At 41.2% G+C, this 22,259-nt stretch overlaps 1 protein-coding gene across 1 annotated transcript in view; it reads left to right on the forward strand.

The window, feature by feature from the left end:
• CSMD2 (CUB and Sushi multiple domains 2) overlaps window positions 1–22,259 on the forward strand; it is a 734,077-nt gene that overhangs the window by 674,188 nt on the left and 37,630 nt on the right. Inside the window, exons 53-57 of the mRNA XM_045298912.1 lie at window positions 1,263–1,436; window positions 2,184–2,357; window positions 14,106–14,279; window positions 15,991–16,179; window positions 19,905–20,078. Of these exons, the coding sequence (XP_045154847.1) occupies window positions 1,263–1,436; window positions 2,184–2,357; window positions 14,106–14,279; window positions 15,991–16,179; window positions 19,905–20,078 (885 nt within the window). The remainder of the gene's footprint in view (window positions 1–1,262; window positions 1,437–2,183; window positions 2,358–14,105; window positions 14,280–15,990; window positions 16,180–19,904; window positions 20,079–22,259) is intronic.

The following is a 22,259-nucleotide window of genomic DNA, read 5'->3' on the forward strand; positions in this document are numbered from 1 at the left end:
CTCTCATCCAGGACCTTCTCCCATTGCTGCAGCCATGATCTCTCATCCAGGACCTTCTCCTTTTCAGGCCTCCGCCTTACCAAGCATGATGTCCTTCTTCAGGGACTGGTCTCTCCGGATACTATGTCCAAAGTATGTGAGCAGTCTCCCCAGCCTTGCCTCTAAGGAGAATTCTGGCTGTACTTCTTCCAAGACAGATCTGTTTGTTCTTTGTACTGTCCGCGCATCGATTTCTCTTCAGTCTTTCTTAGTCAATGTCCAACTTTCACATGCATATAAAGCAATTGAAGACATCACGGCTTGGGCGAAGCCTTCCTTTTCAACACTTGAAAGAGGTCTCATGCAGCAGATTTACCTAATGCCAGGTGTCATTTGATCTCTTGACTGCTGCTTCCATAAGCCTTGGTCCAAGCAAGATGAAATTATTAACAACTTCAATATTTTCACCATTGATCATGATGTGACCTATTGGTACATTGTGAGGATTTGGGTCTCCTTTACATTAAGTTGTAATCCATACAGAAGGCCAAAACCCTTGATTGCATAGAGGAAGGAAATTCTTTGAAATGGGTAGAAGGCAATAGCTTGGCAATGCTAAATGGGAACGTGGGGCTGCATTGGAGAAAGACTGGTATTGTCCCACATCTATATCCCAGCGTTAATGCATTCTAGTATGAGACTCCAGTGGCATATAACCAATTACACATGTAACCATAGGTAGCAGCAGCATTTATACAGCAGAGAAAAAGAAGTCATGAGTGTGTAACAGCACCATTCAATGAAGCATGTCATATTTTAATACAGCTCTGGCAATTAGGCCTTATCGAATATGCCAGCTAGTGGCTGTCTGCTGTGATGTTGAGAAGGAATGTGAGCTTGCTGCCGGGCTCAGCAGACAGAACCACAAAATTGAAACTGATTACTAGCGTCTGCTCTGGGCACTTAAAAATGATTTCTAGCCAGGGTCCCCTGTTTTTTAAAAATAAACATTCCTGGGTCATATCTCTAGAGATTGTTAGTCATGCGTCTCAAATGGAAGCTGGCATTTCAAAAGCCTCTTTGGTGTTTCTGGCAACACCTGAGTATCCCTGCCCCCGTGGAACATCCAGCAGCCAGTGTCGCGATCCCCAGCCCAGTTAGTGAGTTGCAGTGGAATAAAATTGACCAGACCTTATTTTTGTCATTATTCTGCCTAATCAGGCAGAGAAAGCATGAGTCCACCCACTCGGGGCTAGCGCACTAACACCTTGTGATCCTTGTAGTCATCTCCTGCGGAGAGCTCCCCATCCCCCCCAATGGGCACCGAATCGGAACCTTGTCCGACTATGGAGCAACAGCCATCTTCTCCTGCAATTCCGCGTACACGCTGGTGGGCTCCAGGGTGCGAGAGTGCATGGCCAATGGACTCTGGGGCGGCTCTGAAGTCCGCTGCCTTGGTAAGTACCCTCCCCAGGCTTGTAGTGCCCATTTTCCTTCTCCGAACCGAATAGGCCTTTTTCCCCACCGAAGCTTAAGACCCCGTCTTTGAACAGTATCCATTTACCTAAGCGTTGACTCCCTAATGCAGATAGAAATGACCCCCACCACCACCCAACCCACACCGTGCAGTAAATGTTGGTTGATGAGAGAAAGAGTGCCAATGATCCTTGAAACTGGGACCTAACGGATCACTTCTCTCCTGCGTACTGACACAAAAGTTAAAGCCTGGAGGGCTGGCCCAGGATACATATTGTCAGTTGGATCCACAGTGGGATTTGGTATTGCCATACACAATTTCTATCATATCTGGAGTACCTGAAGTCACTCCTGAATGGTTACTTTTAGGGGAAGATAGTGTGTGTGGCGGGGGTGGGGGTGGGGGGTAGCTGTGTTGTTCTTTGCTGCCATCAGTTTACCCCCCAACTCATGGTAGTTCCAAGCACAGTGGAACTAAAATCCCGATCCTGTGCCACCCTTGTGATCAGACCCTCGTGACCTAGGCTGATCTTGGGAAGTCACTCCATAGCCTTTCTTCCTAGTCCATCTTGGTCTGGAAGCACCACTGACACGCCTCAGCATCTAGGGTGATATCTACTTTGGCTCTGCGGTCCACCATCCCTGTGTCCCTCCACCCTGGCCAAATTCCACCTCATTTTTCACGTGCTTCTCTCTGTTTCTCTATTTCCCTCCTTCCTGCACCAAAGCTGGACACTGTGGAATCCCGGAGCCTATCGTGAATGGGCACATCAATGGGGAGAATTACAACTACCGGGGCAGCGTGGTGTATCAGTGCAACGCCGGCTTCCGCCTGATCGGCATGTCTGTGCGCATCTGCCAGCAGGATCACCACTGGTCGGGCAAGACCCCTTTCTGTGTGCGTAAGTATGTTGTCCACTCTCCCTAGTCATGGAGCTTAGATTCAGCACATATAGTCCCCCTTTTTTCTTGATAAGGTTTTGTCTTTCTGGTCAATTTTTCAAAGATGTAGTCTTTACATCTAGCACTTTTCATTTCTCTCCCCAATTAATTACTACCTTCATCTTTATTGTTTTCTTCCTTATGGTTGGATGTTTTCTTCTTTTTCTAGCTTTTGAGCTCAAAATTCATCTATTTCTTCCCATTCTTTCATTTCAAATGACTTTTATTAGTGCATTCATGACCGCAATTTCCTATGAAACAGGTCTAGTACATAATGTTTTAATATTTTTTAGAAATTCCCCTAGCTATTTGTTTTCCCTTTCTTGGGAGTTTTTGGCGTGCTTGTTTTATTGTGGTATGGATGGAAGTTGACAGAGAAAATCAGTTTCCCATTCATTGATCTGTGCATTTTTTGTGTCCTGACATTTTGTTGCAATCCCCTCGCTGTAACAGCATTCCTTCCCACTTCCTCCCGGGACTCCCGGTTTCCATTTGTCATTCTTTTCTCCCCGTTCCTGCCTCTGAGGTGCGTTTCTGGGATAATGTTGCTCTTTGGGTCTCTTATGGTTAATGAGTATTTTTGTCCTTTGGGGTCCTATCTATTGATTGCCTGAAAGGTGATCCCTAGGGGTGGGTTCAGGTTCAGGTTTGAAGGGTATTTAAGGGTCATAGGTTTGGAGGCATCAGTAGTCTCTATCAGACCAGTAATCTCATCATTTTTCATGATTTTTAATTTCCTTCTGTTTTTTCTCCTTCTCTGTCCAAGGCCTTCTATGTGATCTTGATCAGGGTGGTTGCTGGGGGTAGCCAGGCACCATCTAGTTCTTCTGGTTTCAAGGTAGTGGAGGCTGATATTAATGTGGTCTGTTAGACCTTTGGACTAATTGCTACCTTGTGTGTTTTTGGTGTTTTTCATTCTTCTTTGGTCCAGACAGGGATCTTGGATGACCGACCGCTTATACAGAAGCTTTTAAGACCCAAGTAGCTACTCACCAAAATAGAATGTAGAACATTGTCCTATGCCAATTGACCTCAGTATCCCCTGAAACAATGGTCCTAAACTCCCAAGCTCATGGACTCATTCCTCCAAGGTGATTGGTTATGGTCAAGAAGTTTTTATAACTCTGATTCCTGTATGCTCTACTGTGCATGCACATATTTGTAGTGCATATTTAGATATATCCTTTTCTAAGCAGATATATAACAAACTGTGACTAGCCTTGAGAAGAATGAGAATTCCAGAACACTTCATTGTGCTCATACAGAACTTGTACATGGATCAAGGGACACAAGGGACTATTGCACAGTTTAAAATCAGGAGAGGTATGCATCAGGGTTGTTTCCTCTCACGATACTTATTCACTCTGTGTGCTGAGTGTGGTAGTTACATAATCTCCTTTCAACTTAAGGGTATTAAGAGTGAATGGGGTGGAGCTTAGACTGTCAATCAGGTTTCAGCTTGATGGACTCATTTGGAGGCACGGAGATAAATAGCCCACTGGAAGCCAGACCCACTCTCTCTCTGCCTTCCCTTTCCTGCTGTTGAGACACTCCGAGAACTGGAGAAGCCACGTAGAGACCTGCGCCAGCATTGAGATGCTTCCAGTGCCACTGGATCCACAAAACTTTCTACCCACCAGCCTGTGACCTTCTTGCATCTGGCATCATTGCATGTGTTGTGTGAATCTAAAGATGAATTTATGGACTAGTATCAGACATATGGGCTAGTATCGGAATTATGGACTTGATCTGGATTTGACTAGGATGTTTTCTCAATATACAATTGCTCTTTGATATAAAGCTCTCTCTTACACACATGTGGATGTCCCTGGATTTGTTTCTCTAGTCTACCTGGTCTAACACACTGAGCAAATAATCAGAGAAGCTGACTACCCGAGGAAGAATAGAGAGTCACCATTGGAATAAGGCTTATTAACAACCTTCAGTGTGCAGATGACACAGCCTTGCTGACTGAAAATGAGGACTTGAAGCACTTGCTGATGAAGATCAAGGATTGCAGCCCTCAGTGTGGATTACAACTCCATGTAAAGAAAACAAAAATCTTCACAACTGGACCAATAGCTAAAAGCATGATAAGTGGAGAAAGGTTGAAGTTGTCAAGGATTTTGTCTTGCTTGGATCCCTAACAATGTTCATGGACACAGCAGTCAAGAGATCAAACAATGGATTACGTTGAGTAAGTCTGCTGCACAAGGCCTCTATAAAGTGTTGAAAAGGAAGGGTGTTACTTTGAGGACTGTGGTAGTTACATAATTCCATGTCAACTTGATATCTAAAAGTGTAGGAGTGGAGTCTAGCCTGTCAATCAGGTCACAGCCTGATGGTACCTCCTTATGGGTGTGGAACCATAAGAAGGCCTCTGGGAACCTGCCCTATTTCTTTAAGCCTTCACCTTCCTGCTGGTGAACCATGGTAGGATCTGCCATAGCCCTGGAGATGCATCCACTGTCATTGGATCCACAAAGCTTTGCACCCACCAGCCTGTGATCTTCCTGTATCCTGCATCCTTGCATGCGGCTTCATGAGTCTAAAGAGGGACTTATAGACTAGTATTGGACTTAAGACTTGAGTTGGATTGGTCTGGATGTTTCCTTGATATACAATTACTTCTTGATATAAAACTCTTTCTTACACATCCATGAGTGTCCCTGCATTTGTTTTTCTAGTTAACCTGGACTAACACAAGGACTAAGTTGCACTTGACCCAAGCTGTGGTATTTTCCATTGACTCATATGCCTGTGAAAGTTGGACATTAAATAAGAAAGACCAAAGAAGAATTTATGCATTTGAATTATCACGCTAGTAAAGAATATTAAAAAGTACCATGGACTGCCAGAAAAACAAACAAGTCTATTTTGGAAGAAGACAGCTGCTCCTTAGAAATGAGGATAGCAAAACTTCGGGTCTCATACTCAGGTCAGGTTGTCAGGAGAGCCCCGTCATGCTTGGTAAAGTAGAGGGGCAGCAAAAAGGTGAAGTCCCTCAGCAAGACGGACTGACACAGTAACTGCACCATGGGCTCCAACATAACCATCGTGAGGATGGCGCAGGACCAGAAGTGTTCAGTTCTGTTGCATATAGGGTCACTATACATTAACCTTCAAGGGCATATAAAAAAACTACACACACACACACTGTTCCCTTTCCTATGTCTATTCAGTTTGCATGTCTACCTGTGTAGCCACTCACAAATTATTGTTATTACTGCTATTGCAGGAGTATGTATGTGATGGTATTTTCCTTTGCTACCTTTAACCCTGTGCACCTCCCAATTCTTCATTTGTCTTGGTCATATTGTGTTCACCATCAAGTCTACTCCAACTCACAGTGACTTCTAGAGTGTTTCCATAAGTCGTTACAAAATGAAGCACCTCGTCTTTCTCCCTTAGAGGGCTGGTGGATAACAGTGCACTGTCCCACAGGAATTTTTTAAATAGAACCTTCTCTAAATAAATGTTCAGGTAATAGGGCCTTTATTGTTATGCTCTTTCATTTCTAATTTTATTGCATTGCATATATTTCCACATTGTAGATTTTACTGCTACTTTCTCTGTGGCCTAACATTATCAATTCTTAGGAATGTTGTATGTGCAGTTGAGAAGAAAGGGTTCTAGGGTGTAGTTAAGTATATATTTACATATTTATACACACACATACACACATGTATATATACGTACACACACACACATATATATATTTATATATAGCCCTGGTAGTTCACATAAATACCATGGTATACATAAATATTATTTATGTTAGGTTAGCATTAGGCTGCTAAGCATAAAAATAGCAGTTCGAAACCACCTTGGAAGAAAGATAAACCTTTATGTTCCTGTAAAGATTTATAGCTTTGCTACTCTGTCCTGTATGGCATCTTTGAGACAAAATCAACTCAATGACAGTAAAATTGTAATTTTGTTTTGGTTTGGTTACACATAACTTCTACCTTGTTATGTTTTTAGCTTCTCTATTCTTAATTTTTGTTTATTTAACCTGTTTTGTTGTGAGAAATGTGTGCAAAATTTTTCTCTCATCTTCTTTAGTTTGTAATACATGAAGGCAATTTGGGTCCACAAAATGTGATCTGTAGCCTTTAAAAAAGTCCTTTAGCATCTTTAGCATTTTCGTTTGTTTCAGTTCCACTTTTTCTGACATTGGATTGCTTTTTCCTTTTTCCATTTGCCTGGTGTACATTTGCCCAGCTATTTATCTCTAATCACGGTAAGCCAGGCCTCTTTACAGCATAGAGCTCGGTCTTATTTTATAAGCCAATTTGAAATCTTTTTCTAATAATGGGTGGATTTAGCCCATTCACATACCTTCATTTAACTGATAGGTTTAATTTCAAATTTGTCATGTTTTGTGTAATATTGTGTTTTTTTTCCAGTTCATTTAACAATTAGAAAAATTGTATCTTGTGTACTTGTACTAATAGCATTTCTATGTGCTTTTGCACTAATGATATTTAAATGCCAATAGACTCTTTGTAACCTCTTTTTAAATGGTTGATCAATTTTTAATAACTTCCACCTATTGACCATATAATAATCAATAAGTTTATTCTATTTTCCTTTGTCTTCCTTATTTTTGTTACATACATTTTATTTGATCAGAGCATAAACTTTTATGCTCTTTCATAAAACTTTTAGAACTTTTATATATTATTTTGTCACACTATATTTTACTCCTAGATAAACTATTACATATATTAAAAGTTCAACCAATGCTGATGAAGTTTTCCCAGTTATCTCTTACTTAGATAAAGCTCGACTCTAGTAAATTCATCAAGAAACCTCACTTGCACAATATTCCTCAAGTTCTTGCACGTTTAAAAAAAACTATTTTCCCATATCTTAAAACCTAGAGGATCAAACTAAATATAAAACCATTGGTCACAATTTTTTTCTTTCAGTTTATTAAAAATGCTTCTCTATTTCCCCTTTATTTGACCTGTTACTCGGTGTCACTCTCAAGCATTCTAATACTAGTTTAAATCTATTACCCGTATAAGTTATTTGGTCGTATTGTCTTTTTTTCCTGGAGACTTTGATGTTTGTTCTTTTTGTTTTGTTTTGTTTCTTTATCCTTAAACCTAGTGATTTTACTAGAATAATGCTTCAGAGTCGACCAGGTCAAGACAATGTTGCCGGGAAGGCTGTGTGCCTTTGACGATGTCGGCTCAAGTCTTCTTGTATTGCTGGAACATTTTCTTGAATTATAATTTTAAGTACGAGTTCTGTTCCATTATTTTGTTTTTCTTCTTCATCTATTCCTGTTATATGAGTGTGTTTGATGGGTCTCCTTTGCCTACTTGCTTTTTCAGTCTCTTTCCCTCTAATCATTTTTGTTTCTTTATCTAAATTTAATTCTCCTAATTTCTGACTTTCTATAATACCCCTTATTAAGTTACCCTGTCTTCCCTTGGGCAACTTATAACTTAATATTTATTTCAGAAGTAATTCTGCCTTTTTTAAGAGTCTTTTCTCATATTTAATCAATTATCCTCTGATTACTTTCCGTTTTTTTCTAATTCTGTTTTCAGTTTTTCATTTTCTAATTTTAAGGTGTTCTTACTTAATGCCTACTTGAGGATATCTAATTCCATTTAAATTTAAATTTAAATATAAATTTCATTATATTTTTTTCTGATTCATGTCTTTTGTTTTGTTTGGTGGGGTTTTCACCGCTGAGATGTTTTTATTATTTTTCTGTTTTCTTTTTACAGAAACTTTTTATCAATTTAGGCAGATATGCTCTATTCATTTTATAGATTTGGTGTTATTTAGAAAAGACGTGTGCGTGTAAAAGGAAAAAGTTATTCATCCTCCAAATCTTTTGTTCTTGTTTCTCTTTTGTCGTGTGTGTCTCTGTGGTTTGTCACCAGCCTCCCCCCCTTTCTCTGCTTCTTTTACCCTTTACTTCTCGGTCACAAGCCGGCATCTCATCCCTTCCTCCCTTCCTTTCTCTCTTCCTTTAATATTTTTCCTCCAGAAGATATGGAGGAGAATCCTACACACTTTTTAAGTTCATTTTCTGTAGTTAGTTCATTAACACACCAGAATTCATTTTCAATATATTTACATGCAGAGTGGACGTCCTCTTACTGGAAATTGCCTTGCATAATTCTGAAGTCCTTCGCATGTTCCTCACCTCTCTTTCATAAAGATTGTTCACTATATTCTTGCTTTGCAAAAAGATTTACAACAGGCACCTAAGAGATAGTTCTGTCTGAATTTAATGTTTAATTTTCTACTTAAACAGTATTTGAATTATGTAGCTTTCTCTAGTTTTCAGTTATTCTCACGTATGGGTTCTCTGTAGTCCTATTGTTCTTTTTATTAAGCGTACATTTTCCATGTAAGTGGCTCCCATTATCCTCAACTGCCTGGGAGTAATTTGAAAAATTATTCACTTTTGAAAGTTCCCAAAAGTCAACCTATAAAAGTACAGGTTGTTGTTTTTAATTTTTCTTCTTATTGTGGCTTCTACTATGTGAGACAGGGCCATAAAGCAATAAAACATACTCAATAAGCAATGCATGACTGTTAAAATGGCACAAAAATTGTTACTATGTATTTATCACAATTTTTAAAATAAGTAATGCATGAAAATTCATCTTAATAACTTCTTAAGTATTAGATTTATGTGAAGCAAGACCCAGCTATATTCAGTTGCTCTTCCAAGAGTGCCTAAATAAAATAGTTCAAATGTCTCTAGAAACTGGTAATCAAGGGATAAAGGAAGTTTGGGTTTTAATGAGTCAGGAGTAGGGGTTCTAGGCAAATGTCTACCTAACCTTAAAGACATTCTATTTTGTGTCTGATCTCTACTGAAAGGCTATATGCCAAAGTAGTTAAGTACTCAGACCTTGCACATCAGTTGCCTAGGTTCACATCCTAGCTTTGTGACCTATATGTTGTATGACTTTTGACAAGCTTAGTTCCAACTTTCTAGGTCTTAGTTTCATAATCTATAATAAATATATATATTCTAGATTATATATAATATAATATAGGTTATATTATATATAATCTATAATATAATATAGGTTATATTATATATAATCTTTAATAACTCAAAGGCTACTGTGTTAACCAGCTTAATACATCAAAATGTTTAAAATAATGTCTGGTATAGATGTTAAGTAGTTTGTTGGTTTTTTTGTTGTCGTTGTTGTGTTGGGGGTGGGGCATGAGGGATGGGGGTGATGCTACTCATCAGATAACTAGTCCCATTCTCTTTGGGCACACAGGTTTTGGAGAATCATTTTTTGGGGGAAATGATAGTGAAAGGAATACATCTTTGCATAACTATTTGCTCTGTTCTAGGCACTATGTTAGCTGGTTTACTGCCGTCAGGTTAATTCTGATGCATAATAACCCTGTAGAACACAATATAATGGCCCTTGTTACACTCTATGGGAGTAGATAGCTTCATCTTTCTGCAGCTGGTGGTTTCAAACTGCTGACCTTGAGGTTACCAGCCCAACACATAGCCCACTTTACTACCAGGGTTCCATCACATACACATTCAAGCCTCCCAGTATTAACCAGACTCTCAAAACTTTCTGGCTCTTCTACATTTTCCCATTCATCTTCTTCCTTCCCCATTCCCCACAGTGATTTCCCAGTTTTACCTTGTTTTCTGAAGATGCCTACGCTATCACTTCTACCTCTATTCTCAACAGACAGCTAGATCTGATAAAAGCTATGCTGGAAAATGTAGCTTGAAATGGGAGCCTTTCACCCAATAAAGTAGCATGGTGCTGTGTCAGGTAAGCCTGCGCTAAATTGGGGAGATCCTGCCTCTACTGGCGTTGCAGAGAACATGTGCTCTCTGAGGACAGCGAAGTGCCAAAGGCAGAAGACATTGCTGAGCCAGGCACAACAGCTTATTCTTCCCAAATTGCACAACTCAGGCCCTCCACATTTTCCTGGTCAGAGAGAGGCCAAACCTTACACGAATGAAGCTCCCTTCACAAGAAAGGAGTCAAGGGCTAGAAGTCAATCCAAACAGCTAGTCTGGTTTCCTGTACTTTACCTGGGCTACTGCTCTAGTAAAGTGATGCAATTCTCTGTACCAGCAAAGCTTGGTTTGTATTGATTGTGGCTCTCTCAAGATTGACCCAGGAGCTAAGGTGGTCTAGATCAGATGATGGGTGGTCATTAGTAAATCTAGCAATTATTAATAGAGATGGGAGGCCAAGGGAATCAGCACAGAGAAAATAAGTCAGGACTGTCCACCCAAACCTAAGAGAACTATATAACCCAGGCCTATAAAGGCCCTTGGGAAGCCATAGAATTATATCTCTTGAATTTCTCAAGCTCTGTACATACTTTAAGGGTGGTTTCAAGGTCTTCATTATGTTGTTGTTGTTGTTAGGTACCATGGTTCAGACTCATAGCAACCCTATATACAACAGAATACAACACTGCCCCATCCTCACAATTGTTCTTATGTTTGTGCTCATCGGTGCAGCCACTATGTCAATCCATATTGTCCAAGGTATTATACTCTTCACTGTCCCTCTACTTTACCTAGCATATATCCTAGGTACATGAGATGTTCAAAGTACATGAGACAAAGTCTCACCATCCTGGCCTCTAGGGAGCATTCTGGCTGTACTTCTTCCAAAATAGACTTGTTTGTTCTTTTGGCAGTCCGTGGTATGTCAGTATCATTCACCAGAACCATAATTCAAATGTATAATTCTTCTTTGGTCTTTCTTAGTCAATGTCCAACTTTCACATGCATATGAGATGATTGAAAAATACCCTGGCTTGCATCAGGAGCACCTTAGTCTCAAAGTAAACCCCATGCTTTTCAACACTTTATAGAGACCTTGTGCTGCAAATTTACTCAATGCAATGCATTGTTTGGTCTCTTGACTGCTGCATTCATGAGCATTGATTGTGGATCCAAGCAAGATGAAATCCTTAACAACGTCTGTCCCTTCTCCATTTACTGTGATGTTACCTACTGATCCAATTATGAGAATTTTAGTTTTCTTTACATTGAGTTGTAAGCTATACTGAAGGTTGCAATCCTTGATCTTCATCAGCAAGTGCTTCAAGTCCTTCTCGCTTTCAGCAAGCAAGGTTGTGTCATCTACATATCACAGAGTGTTATTAAGCCTTCCTCCAATTCTGATACTTTGTTCTTCTTCATATAATCCAGCTTCTGTGATTATTTGCTTAGCCTGAAGATTGAAAATGTATGGTGGGAGGATATAACCCTGATGCATACCTTTCCTGATTTGAAACCATGCAGTATTCCCTTGTTCTGTTCACAGAACTGCCTCTTGATCCAGGTACACGTTACCCCTGAGTACAATGTAACATTCTGGGGTTCCCAGTCTTCTCAAAGGTTATCTATAGTTTGTTATGATCCACACAATCGAATGCCTTGGCATCGTCAATAAAACACTAGTAAACATTGTTCTGTTATTCTCTGCTTTCAGCCAAGATCCATCTGACAACAGCAATTATATCCCTTGTTCCACATCCTCTTCTGAATCTGGCCTGAACCCCAGGTAGCTCCTTGTCAATGGATTGCCACAACCATTGTTTTAGTATCGTCAGCAAATTCTTACTTGCATGTCCTATCAATGATATTATTCTATAATTTAAGCATTCTACTGGGTCACCTTTCTCTAGAACGGGTACAACTGTGGATCTCTTCCAAGCAGCTGAGCAAATAGCTGTTTTGCAAATTTCATGACATAGACAAGTACGTGCTTCCATAGCGTCATCTACTTGTTGAAACATTTCAATTGGTATTGAACAATAACATTTCAATTCCTGGAGTCTTGGTTTTGGCTAATACTTTCCGTGCAGCTTGAACTTCTTCCTTCAATACCATTACTTCTTGTTCAACCTTTTTATTATTACTTTTTGCTCAACCTCTTGAAATGTTCACTAGTTCTTTTTGATATAGTAGCTCTGTGTATGCTTTCCATCACCTTTTAATGCTTCCTGCATCATTCAATATTTTGACTATCGAATCTTTCAGTATTGCAACTCGAGGCATGAATTATTTTCTTAAGTTCTCTGTTTAAGAGCATGTTCTTGCTTTTTGGTTTCCCAACTCTAAATCTTTGCAAATTTCATTATAATATTTTCCTTTGTCTTCTTAAGCTGCCCTTTGGAAATTTCTGGTCAGCTCTTTAACTTCATCATTTCTTCAGTGTGCGTTGGTTACTCTATGAATAGAGCAAGCTGCAGAATCTCTTCTGATATGCATGCTGATCTTTTATTTCTTTCCTATATATTTAATGACCTTTGGATATCTTCATGTATGATGTTCTTGAAGTCATCCACAACTCACCATGTCTTCTGTCAGTAGAGTTCAGTGCATCAAATCCGTTCTTCAGATATTCTTGAAATTCGGGTGAGATAGACCAAGATCATAGTTTGGTTCTGTGGGCTTGTTTTAATTTTTGTCACCTTCAACCTGAACTTACTTATTGATGGTCTGTTCCATAATCAGCCCCGGAACTGTTCCCTACAGATGTAGCCCTTTCGATTTCTGTGTGTTCCATCTGGAGATGTTCATGTGTAAAGTGTTCGTGTTTTTTTAAAAGGTATTTGTGGTTAAGAAGTCGTTGGTCTTGAAAATGTTGTCATGTGATCTCAGGCTTCATTTCTATCACCAACTACTGGGGTTTTTTTTCCCCCCCTCTTTATTCCCATGCATCTTGAGTGTATGTTTGATCAATTTCAGACTGTACACCTTGGTGGAATTCTTCAACTTCTTCGTCACTAGCTTTGATGGTTGGTGCATAAATTTGAATCATAGTTATATTGATTACATTCTTTTGTATCTGAATAGATATATCTGATCACAGACAGATAGCATTGTACTTCAAGGTAGACCTTGAAACGTCCTTTTTCATAGTGAATGGAATGCCATTCCTCTCGATTGCTTCATTCCTAGTTTAGTAAGCCATAAGATTTTCTGATTCAAAATGGCTGGTAGTCCATTTCAGATCAGTAACACCTAGAACGTCCATTTTTATGCATTCCATTTCATTTTTACCACTTCTCATTTTCCTAGATTTATACTTCATACATTCATGGTTCCAATTATTCACTGATGTTTACAGCTGTTTCTTCCCATTGTCAGTTGTGCCCCATCAGCAATCAAAGGTCTCAAAGACTCTCCTCCCAAAGGCATATTACTCTCTCCATATTATTATGGTACTCTATTCTGAGAAGGCTTCCTCAGTCATATTTTAAGAGCTCTCTAACCTGAGAGGCTCATCTGTTAGCACTATCTCCAACAATGTTCTCTATCATTTCATGAGGTTTCAGTATGTGACAATATTTTGATTCTGTCCATGGGCTTCCAGTGGCTAGTTCAGAAGTGAACACCCTATTCCATCTGTTTGTTGTACTGTGGTGGTTGGTATGTTGTACTGTAGTGGTTGGTATGTAGCTCTGGGAGCTATGTCACTGGTTTTTCAAATACCAGCAGGGTCACCCAAAGTGAACAGGTTTCAGCAGAACTTCCAGATTAAATCCTCTTGTTAATACCTAGGAATAAAAGTTATTGCATCAGAAGAGACTGTAATTAGACTTGGAGTCGAACTTCCCTGATGGGCATGAGAAATGCCAGAGGAGAAGAGGTTGGCCATGTTGATGGTGGAATAGTGGAAGGGCTTACCTGTTTTCTGTTTCGATTACAGCAATCACTTGTGGACACCCAGGTAACCCTGTCAATGGCCTCACTCAAGGCAATCAGTTTAACCTCAACGATGTGGTCAAGTTTGTTTGCAACCCTGGGTACATGGCGGAGGGGGCCACTAGGTCCCAATGCCTGGCCAGCGGTCAGTGGAACAACATGCTGCCCACCTGCAGAAGTGAGTCATTCATTCCTCCTCTCCCACTCCACCCCTAGCATCTCCGCTATTGGTGATTCTATAACCAAAGAGCCAAAGCCAAAGAATTCATTCGCATTCTTGTGACTCAGATAGAGAAGACTCAGAGCAGACAAGGTCATTAAGGAGGAACTTCTTCAACCCCATAGCCAGATAGCCTTGCATAAAATTCCATCATTATTACAAACAGGAAGGGAATGCTTAGTTTCATCTTTCCAAATAGAAGTAGAAAACAGCCTTGTTTGCATTTCATAGAGCAAGTAATTCATCATTATCATATAGAGCCCTGTGCTAAATGGAAGAAAATAAGCCAAAGAATTAGGATGAAAAATAAAAGCGAGTCTAAGGGTTAGGTTGAAGAGAGAGGGGGGAAGGCAGAGAGACATGGAAGGGAAACCAAAGACTTCAGAGACAGCCTAGGAAGAGCCTCGCCAGGCCGCCGGGACCAATTGAGGAGCGAGTGCCAAGGCTGTTAAAGCCTCCTTGTAGCTCCCAAGCACAAATGGGCTGCCTCCCCTTCGGTGATAGTGGTTTGGCAGAGTCAAGAACATTCAGAGTGTTAGGTCTGGACTGGACACCAGTGTGCCCAGTCCTGATTAGAGGTCATTCAAGCTTCATAACTGTGAAGGCCTAGCGTCCCAGAGATGGTGAACCTTCATCGAAGGGTTGTGAGTGACCATATGTCACGACTCGTATGAAACTGATAGTCAGGACCAAGGTTTTCTAATGATGCTTGAAAGCAAATCACAATCGACCACAACAAAATACACTGCCAACCCACAGCAATCATGGAGGACAGAGGAGAAGCACCCTCCGAGAGTTCTCAAGACGGTAACTCTTTATGGAAGCAAACTGCCACATCTTTGTCCCACAGAGAAGCCTGCAGGGTCAAGCTGCTAATCTTTTTGTTAGCAGTCAAGCGCTTTAACCACTGTGCCACTAGGACTCCTTCCAACCAAGGTAAAAACCCAACCCAATTCTGCCGTGGACTCAACCCTGACTCATAGCGATTCTAGCCCTATAATAATATTCCCTTTCTTAGTGGTGCAAGGGGTCAATACTTGGGCTGTTGACCATTATGCCGGTGATTCAAAGATGAGAAATATCAGGCTGTCTGTTCTTACAAAGATGTACAGTTTTGGAAACCATGTACAGTTCTAACTTGATGGCAGTGGATTTGGTTTTTGTTTGGGGAACTTTAATATCATAGCATCAAGTTTAAATTTTAAAAGTCAACTTCCTCCCCTAGGATGCTAACCTCTTCATGAAATATCGAGAAAAGTAATTAGAACTGCTTCCCAAAGAGCCCAACCCCGAGTCAGATCAACTCAAATGAATCAATTGTACAATTAGGGAGTTTTGCTGTGGGTTGAGCTGTTGGGGCTACAGAGACCTGCCCTCAGGGAACTCAGGTATTCTGAGAAATCATAATCCAGGCTGGTAAAATCTGCAGTACAGGTCTATGCAAGGCCCCCCTGGGGAAGAAGAGGATAACACGTCCAGGAGACGGGGGGAAGGAGAGGAGAAATTATAGGATGCTCAGGACCCTCTCAAGCTACGAGGCAAGAGCTGCTTTGCGTAGTCTAGTGTCAGTCTGGAGTTGTGGCGTGCCACTTTGGACTTCTGAATGGTCACTTCGAAGCTTGAGAAAATTGACCAGGTTCCTACCTCTCATCGGCTGCTCTCGTTACAGTCATCAACTGTACAGACCCCGGGCACCAGGAGAACAGCACTCGACAAGTCCGTGCCCGTGGCCCACACAGGTTCAGCTATGGTACCACCGTGTCTTACCAATGCAACCACGGCTTCTACCTTCTGGGAACCCCAGTGCTCAGCTGCCAGGGTGATGGCACATGGGATCGGCCCCGCCCCCAGTGTCTCTGTAAGTATTTCTTATTTGTCCTCGTTTTCATTCCTGATTTTAGTCATTTCGGTCATCTCTCTTTTTTTTAATTTTTTTTTTACCTTCATCAGTTCTGTGATCTTTTCAAAGAACGAAGTTTGGTTTCATCGATTTTTTTCCTATTGTTTTTCTATTCTCTGTTTTATTTATTTACCCCTGCTCTGATCTTTATTGTTTCCTCTCTGGTGCTTCCATGGCTTCATTTTGATCTTCCCTTTCTGATTCCTTAATGTGTGCAATTAGGTTATGGATTTTAGAACTTCTGTTCTGATGTTCACATTTGCAACTGTATGTTTCCTCTCAACGTGGCCTTCACTGCGTCCCGCCAGTTTCTGTATGTTGTGTTTTCCTTTTCAGTCACCTCACAATATTTTCTAATTTCCCTTGTGATGTCTTCATTTTATCCACTGGTTATTTAGGGCGAGTTTAATTTCCATGTGCTGGTGAACTTTCCCAATGTTCTCCTGCTATGGAGTTGTGACTTCGTTGCTCTGTTGTCAGGAAACACACTGTTGCTGGTGTCAGCCGGGTGGTTCTGACTCCCAGCTACCCTGTGTCCAGCAGAACGAAATCCTGCCCCTCCTCCAGCACCTTCGCAGTCACCCCTGGTGTTGAGCCAGTGCTGCAGCCACTGTGCTAGTCTGTCTTGCTGAGGGTCTTCCTCTTTTCCACTCACTCTCTGCATTAACAAGCATGATGTCCTTCTCCACAGACTGGTCCCTCCTGATAATGTGTCCAAGGAGCTCACGTCCAAGGAGCGTTTCGCTATACAAATAAGTTTATAACAACTTTATCTCAGTTCTCCATAAAACCTTTACCCCTCTATGGCTGCATGGCCTCCCACTTCCTTTGTGTTGTGATTGTCATAAAATCCTATCTTTATACATCACATGCCCATCAGCACAGATTTCTAACTATTGTCTTTTAAAACGGGAGGGAAAAACAAGTTATAAATAAAAGCTACATGTATACTGACTTTTATACTTGTCTATGCAATTACCTTTACTAATTAATACTCCTTATTTATTCATGTGTATTTGGGTCCTTTCATTTCAGCCTAAAGGATTCTCTTCGGTATTTCTGCGAGCAATGCATTCCCTCCGTTTTTGTTCATCTCTTTTGATTTCCTTAATTTGTTTAAGGGTAGTTTTGCTGGAAATAAAATTCTTGATTGACAAATTACCCAGTTCAAATTTAAAACCAATTTAATTTTAATTATCTGTAAAACTTTTGACTGATAAATCTTTTCCCTTCAGACACAGCTTTGAACGTGTCAAATTCTTGATATACTGGGATTTAAATGTACTCATCTCATTTTGCATTTTCTGTTTCTGCTATCCATCCTTAGTTGCATTTTCCCCTTTCTTATCTTCATTTGGGTTAATTATAATTCTATTTGTTTCTCCTCGTCTAGTTAGTAAAGGACATATCTGTTCTCCCCATTTTTGGTTGGTTACATTAGAGATCACAATAGGAACACTTAACTGATTAAGGTCTATAGCTAACCATCATCCTTTACTTCCTCCTAGGTAGCACGAGAAACTTAGAATACTTTGAACTCTGTTTATTTTCTTCTTAGATTTTATATTATTGTTTCTTAGATTTACGGTATCTTAATGTTACCCTTTTTTACCAACATATTTGCCACCTTCTCTGCTCTCATTTATTCTTATATCCTCAACCTTCCAAATAGGATCACATTTCTTTTTCTTAAAGGACATGTTTCAGAATTTTATTTAGTGAAGATCTACTGATGGCAAATGCGCTCAGATAGTTGTTTATCTGAAAATGCCTTTAGTTGTCACACTTTTTTAAAAGATTTTTTGGGTGAGTTAGAAATCCACGTTGGCATTTCTTTTCTTCCAGTCCAGAAAAGAAATCACTCTTCTATCTTCTGGCTGCTTGTATTGCTATTGAGAAGTCAGCTGTCAGTCTTATACTCCTTTGAAAATAATTTTTCTCTGTCCTTGGCATTTTGCATTTACCTTAGTTCTTAGATGAAAATCTAGCTGACTCAAAAAGTCTCCATTGACACTATTTTCTCCTGGCACTATATCCTGGCTTCCATTACTAATGAGAAGTGTGCTTTCATTGTCAGTGTTGTACCTTTTATGTAGTATAACCTTCAAATGCTCCCTTTCTCACTGGGATTCTGAATTTTCATGATACTGTCGTTAGACTGAGATTTTTTTTTTCTTATCCTTGGATTTCATTACCCTTTCTGGATTCTTTACTGACCTTTGGGGAAAATCGCATCTGTTATCTCTGTAAATATCCCCTCTCCCACATTCTCTCCCTTCACTGTTTCTGAAATTCCAGCTTCAACCTTCTCATATCATTCATCCTGTACCTGAACCTCTCTTGCACATACTTCATCTCTAATAAATTTCTTCAAGTCTGTCTTATTGTGTTCACTGGTTGTTTTGGGCTATTTCTAAACTGATGCTTAACCTATAGTTTCAGTTATTTTATATTTGAGTTCTGTTTGTTGTTCATATCTGTTTACTAATCTTTGTTGTATTTTATTTCTCTGTAAATCTGTTCCTTTTAGATCTTTACATACTAAATCTATTTTCTGTGTATTCTGTATCTGATCACCCCAGTATCATTGTCTAAGTCTGCTATTGTTATTTCTGCTGATTCTCCCTCATGATGATTTATGTCTTGGGTTTTATTATGTTTAAATTTTGATCATGTATTTGACCTAACTTCATCTGTGGGAACCGTGAACAAGGCACTTCCTCAGGAAGAGGCTGGTGTCTAAATGCAGGCCATTATCTCACCAAAGAAAATCACCAATGCTCAACAGCTGCAGAGAATCTATAGTCCAGAAAGTCATTGGCCTCTTCTTTTTCTCATTGAATATTGGCAGAGGTACTAAACTAAAGCAGTTACAGAGAGCACCACAGCATACCCAGAGATGCATAAACCAAGAGGCAACATACTCTCTTCCTGCTGGAGCGGACTTTGTCAAGACAGTTCACATGCAAGTGAGCTTCATGTTGCATATATGAACTTCAACAAGATTCCAAAACAGGCATATTCTAACATTAGAACCTCACCCCTTAGCCATTTGTTAATAGTAAACAGTATGGAAAATTCTGCTCAGGTTTGCTGGAAATATTTCAAAAGCACCAGACTGTCAGGGACTTGACAATGGTTGTGGTGCCCTAGGCCCCAGGTGGCACTCAGTTAAACCATTTTCACTGATGTTTCATGATCATCATCACATTGCTTTAGAGAGTTGAGTGCATTTCTACCTTTAGAGGAGCCTCGTACCTGTGGTGAACACTGGAAACTTTTGGAGGACTTTGCATATCCCCGTGGGAGAAAGACAGGGCTTTCTACACCTATAAAGGGCTACACCCTCAGAAACCCCCTGTCCTATAGGGTCACTATAAGTTGCATGGCAGTGAATTTACATATCCCCAGAGTATCCCTGTCAGTGAAGATCAGCTGCTGCTTCCAGAGGAAGGCAAACTGATTCGAATGTACAAGGATCAAGAAAAATGCATTACCCAGGACTATGATTCTATGCCATACTAAAACCCAGCTAACGTGCCTGAGGGTCTAGGAATCAATTTGGGAGTCTTTTTTCCTCTTCCCATGGGACTCGGCAACCATGAATTGTTGCTCTACCCAGGAGGGTTGGGTGGTCTCCACTCCTGTGCGGACTTGCTGGCATGTTTTGCTTTTCCCCACAGTGGTGTCCTGTGGCCATCCAGGCTCCCCGCCCTACGCGCAGATGTCTGGAGACAGCTACACCGTGGGGGCTGTCGTGCGTTACAGTTGCAATGGCAAACGAACACTGGTGGGAAATGCGACCCGCATGTGTGGCCTCGACGGACACTGGACTGGCTCCCTCCCCCACTGCTCAGGTACAATGCATGGAGGTGGAATGGGGGGTGGGGGCAGCGGGAAGCAGTGGTATTCTTGTGGCTTGTGAGGGGTGGGAGGTGGACGAACCTCCACGGTGTGGAATTGAAGGGTGGGAGGGAGTCAGGCCTTTGGCTCATAGGCAGAGATCCCAATATATTTTTTAAGAGGTTCCAACAAGACTTCAGCCCATCAGAGTCTGAGCCCCACTTTCTCCTTTTGTCACCACTGGCCAAGACCATAGTCAAAAGTTTATAAAGCTAGGCGTGACACAATTCTGTGAAGTCAACATACACCTGGAGTCCAGTTCAGACCCTTGATTCCCTGAGTTGAAGAAATTCAGTCTTCCTGCTGTAACAACCAGACCTGAACTTGTTTCTTTCTTTCTCCCCCAACAGTTGTATGGGCATATCATTCACATGTCATGCAGTTCAATAGGCCAGTCACATCAAGAAGAGTTGTGCAGTCATCACCACAATCCGTTTTAGAACATGTTCTCATTCTTGTACGCATCATGATTAGCTCCCCTTCCCCCCCCCCAACTTCCCCTGCCGTATAGGCCTTTCTTTCCCCCCAAACCCCTAGGTTTCCTTTGCTATCGCCTCCCACCTGCTCCCACCCACGCAGGTGATCTTGTTGCCTAGTGGAAGTCGTCTTCCCAGCAGCCTTGAGGCCATCCCCAAACTTTGCCCTTTGTTTCTTTGTTTGTTTTTACTACGAATCTCCGTGAGGACCCTGACAGATATTATCACAATAACATGTCCATCGTATGCAAGCCAGAAATGTATCTATAATGGTGTGTGTGTGTGTGTGTGTGTGTGTGTGTGTGTGTGTGTGTGTGACTCCTGGCATTTTTCTGTTTGGCCTTTTTGTGGAGATAACGTGCAAGGGCAGGGGACGCACACACTCCTGAATTATCCACAGAGCAAGTGCTAGAGAGCGCTTGCAAGGTCTCTTCCGTCTCAGCCAGCAACGTCTTTTCTCTGGAGACCTGTGAGGTCAGGGTTAGAAGAGATTCTATATGTGCTTAGGCCAAGGATTAAATGACCCTAAATGCCTTAGATACGAAAGTGAGTACTTAAAAGAATTGGAGATTCGGAAGTCATTCCAGGTATACACTAGTGAATAAAATTGACATGGTACCTCCCTTCTGAAACTTACACCCAGCCATCTTTGGCGAGTCCTAGAAAATACGCATTCAAAGTACCGTGGTCAGGTGTCTGAGCCCGGCCCTGTACAGTCAGTGAGCCCAGAAGATACAAAACAGAATCTCCTGAGTCCTTGAATCCTAAGCCTCTGGGCCATCAGGAATGCGCTGAGAGTTCTGGCATTTTAAGAAGTTCAGTAAAGACATATATCAGTAGTTGCCATCTGTTTTCTCTGCCCACATTACTTTATGGGGAGCATTGTGTCATTGTGCCAGAACAAGCCCCCAGAATTAGAGAGTTCCACGTGTGTGCTGATTTTCCAGTAGTGCTGGCTCCCGCTGAGGCCTGCGGGTCAGTGTGGAAGTTGGAGCTTCTCACCATCAGGGTTGTCGTCAACAGAGCCCAAGGCTGCCTGTTGCCCAAACTGCATCCTGGGCAACTTAAACCAGCAAATGAGATCAGTCCTCTTTTCATATATGTCTAGGTTGGATGCTCCCCTGGCTTTGGTGGGGAAGAAGAATGGGGAACAGTAGTTATGGAGTACTCTCAGAGTCTAAACTAGAAAAGGAAATGATTCCAAGTCAGAGGGTGGAAGACTCATCAATGGCAAGTGGAAACGAAAACATGCGTTGGGCATTCATTGACACCCAACAAACTAAACATGGTCACTTAGATGTTGCCACTTTGATGGCCACGCATGTAGGTTCATGAGGAGATAGCTTCCACACAGCTGGAAGTCTTATTTTCTCATGCAGCAGCCACGTATTCCTAATCTTCCTCTTCCTCCTTCATGTTTGCCATGGCCTAGTTTGATGCCCACCTGTGCGTCTTTGTGTTTTAAAATGTGTTGGCTCCTGTCAGCACTAGGTGCTGTGACTTTGTTCCTGTGCTCTGCCCTCCTTTACTTCCTGCTCCTTAGCACTCTCTGGGCGGGGTTTGTGCAGTGTCAGAAGCAGCTAACTGCTAGCATGGAGCAACAGCAAGGAAGAAAGCAAGAGTGAAGTGAGAGGGTCACAGTACTTGATCTAGAGCACA

Source organism: Echinops telfairi, unplaced genomic scaffold (assembly GCF_000313985.2).
Source record: "Echinops telfairi isolate 266 unplaced genomic scaffold, ASM31398v2 ScPeMD7_7457;HRSCAF=8495, whole genome shotgun sequence".
NCBI classification, from domain to species: Eukaryota; Metazoa; Chordata; class Mammalia; order Afrosoricida; family Tenrecidae; genus Echinops; species Echinops telfairi.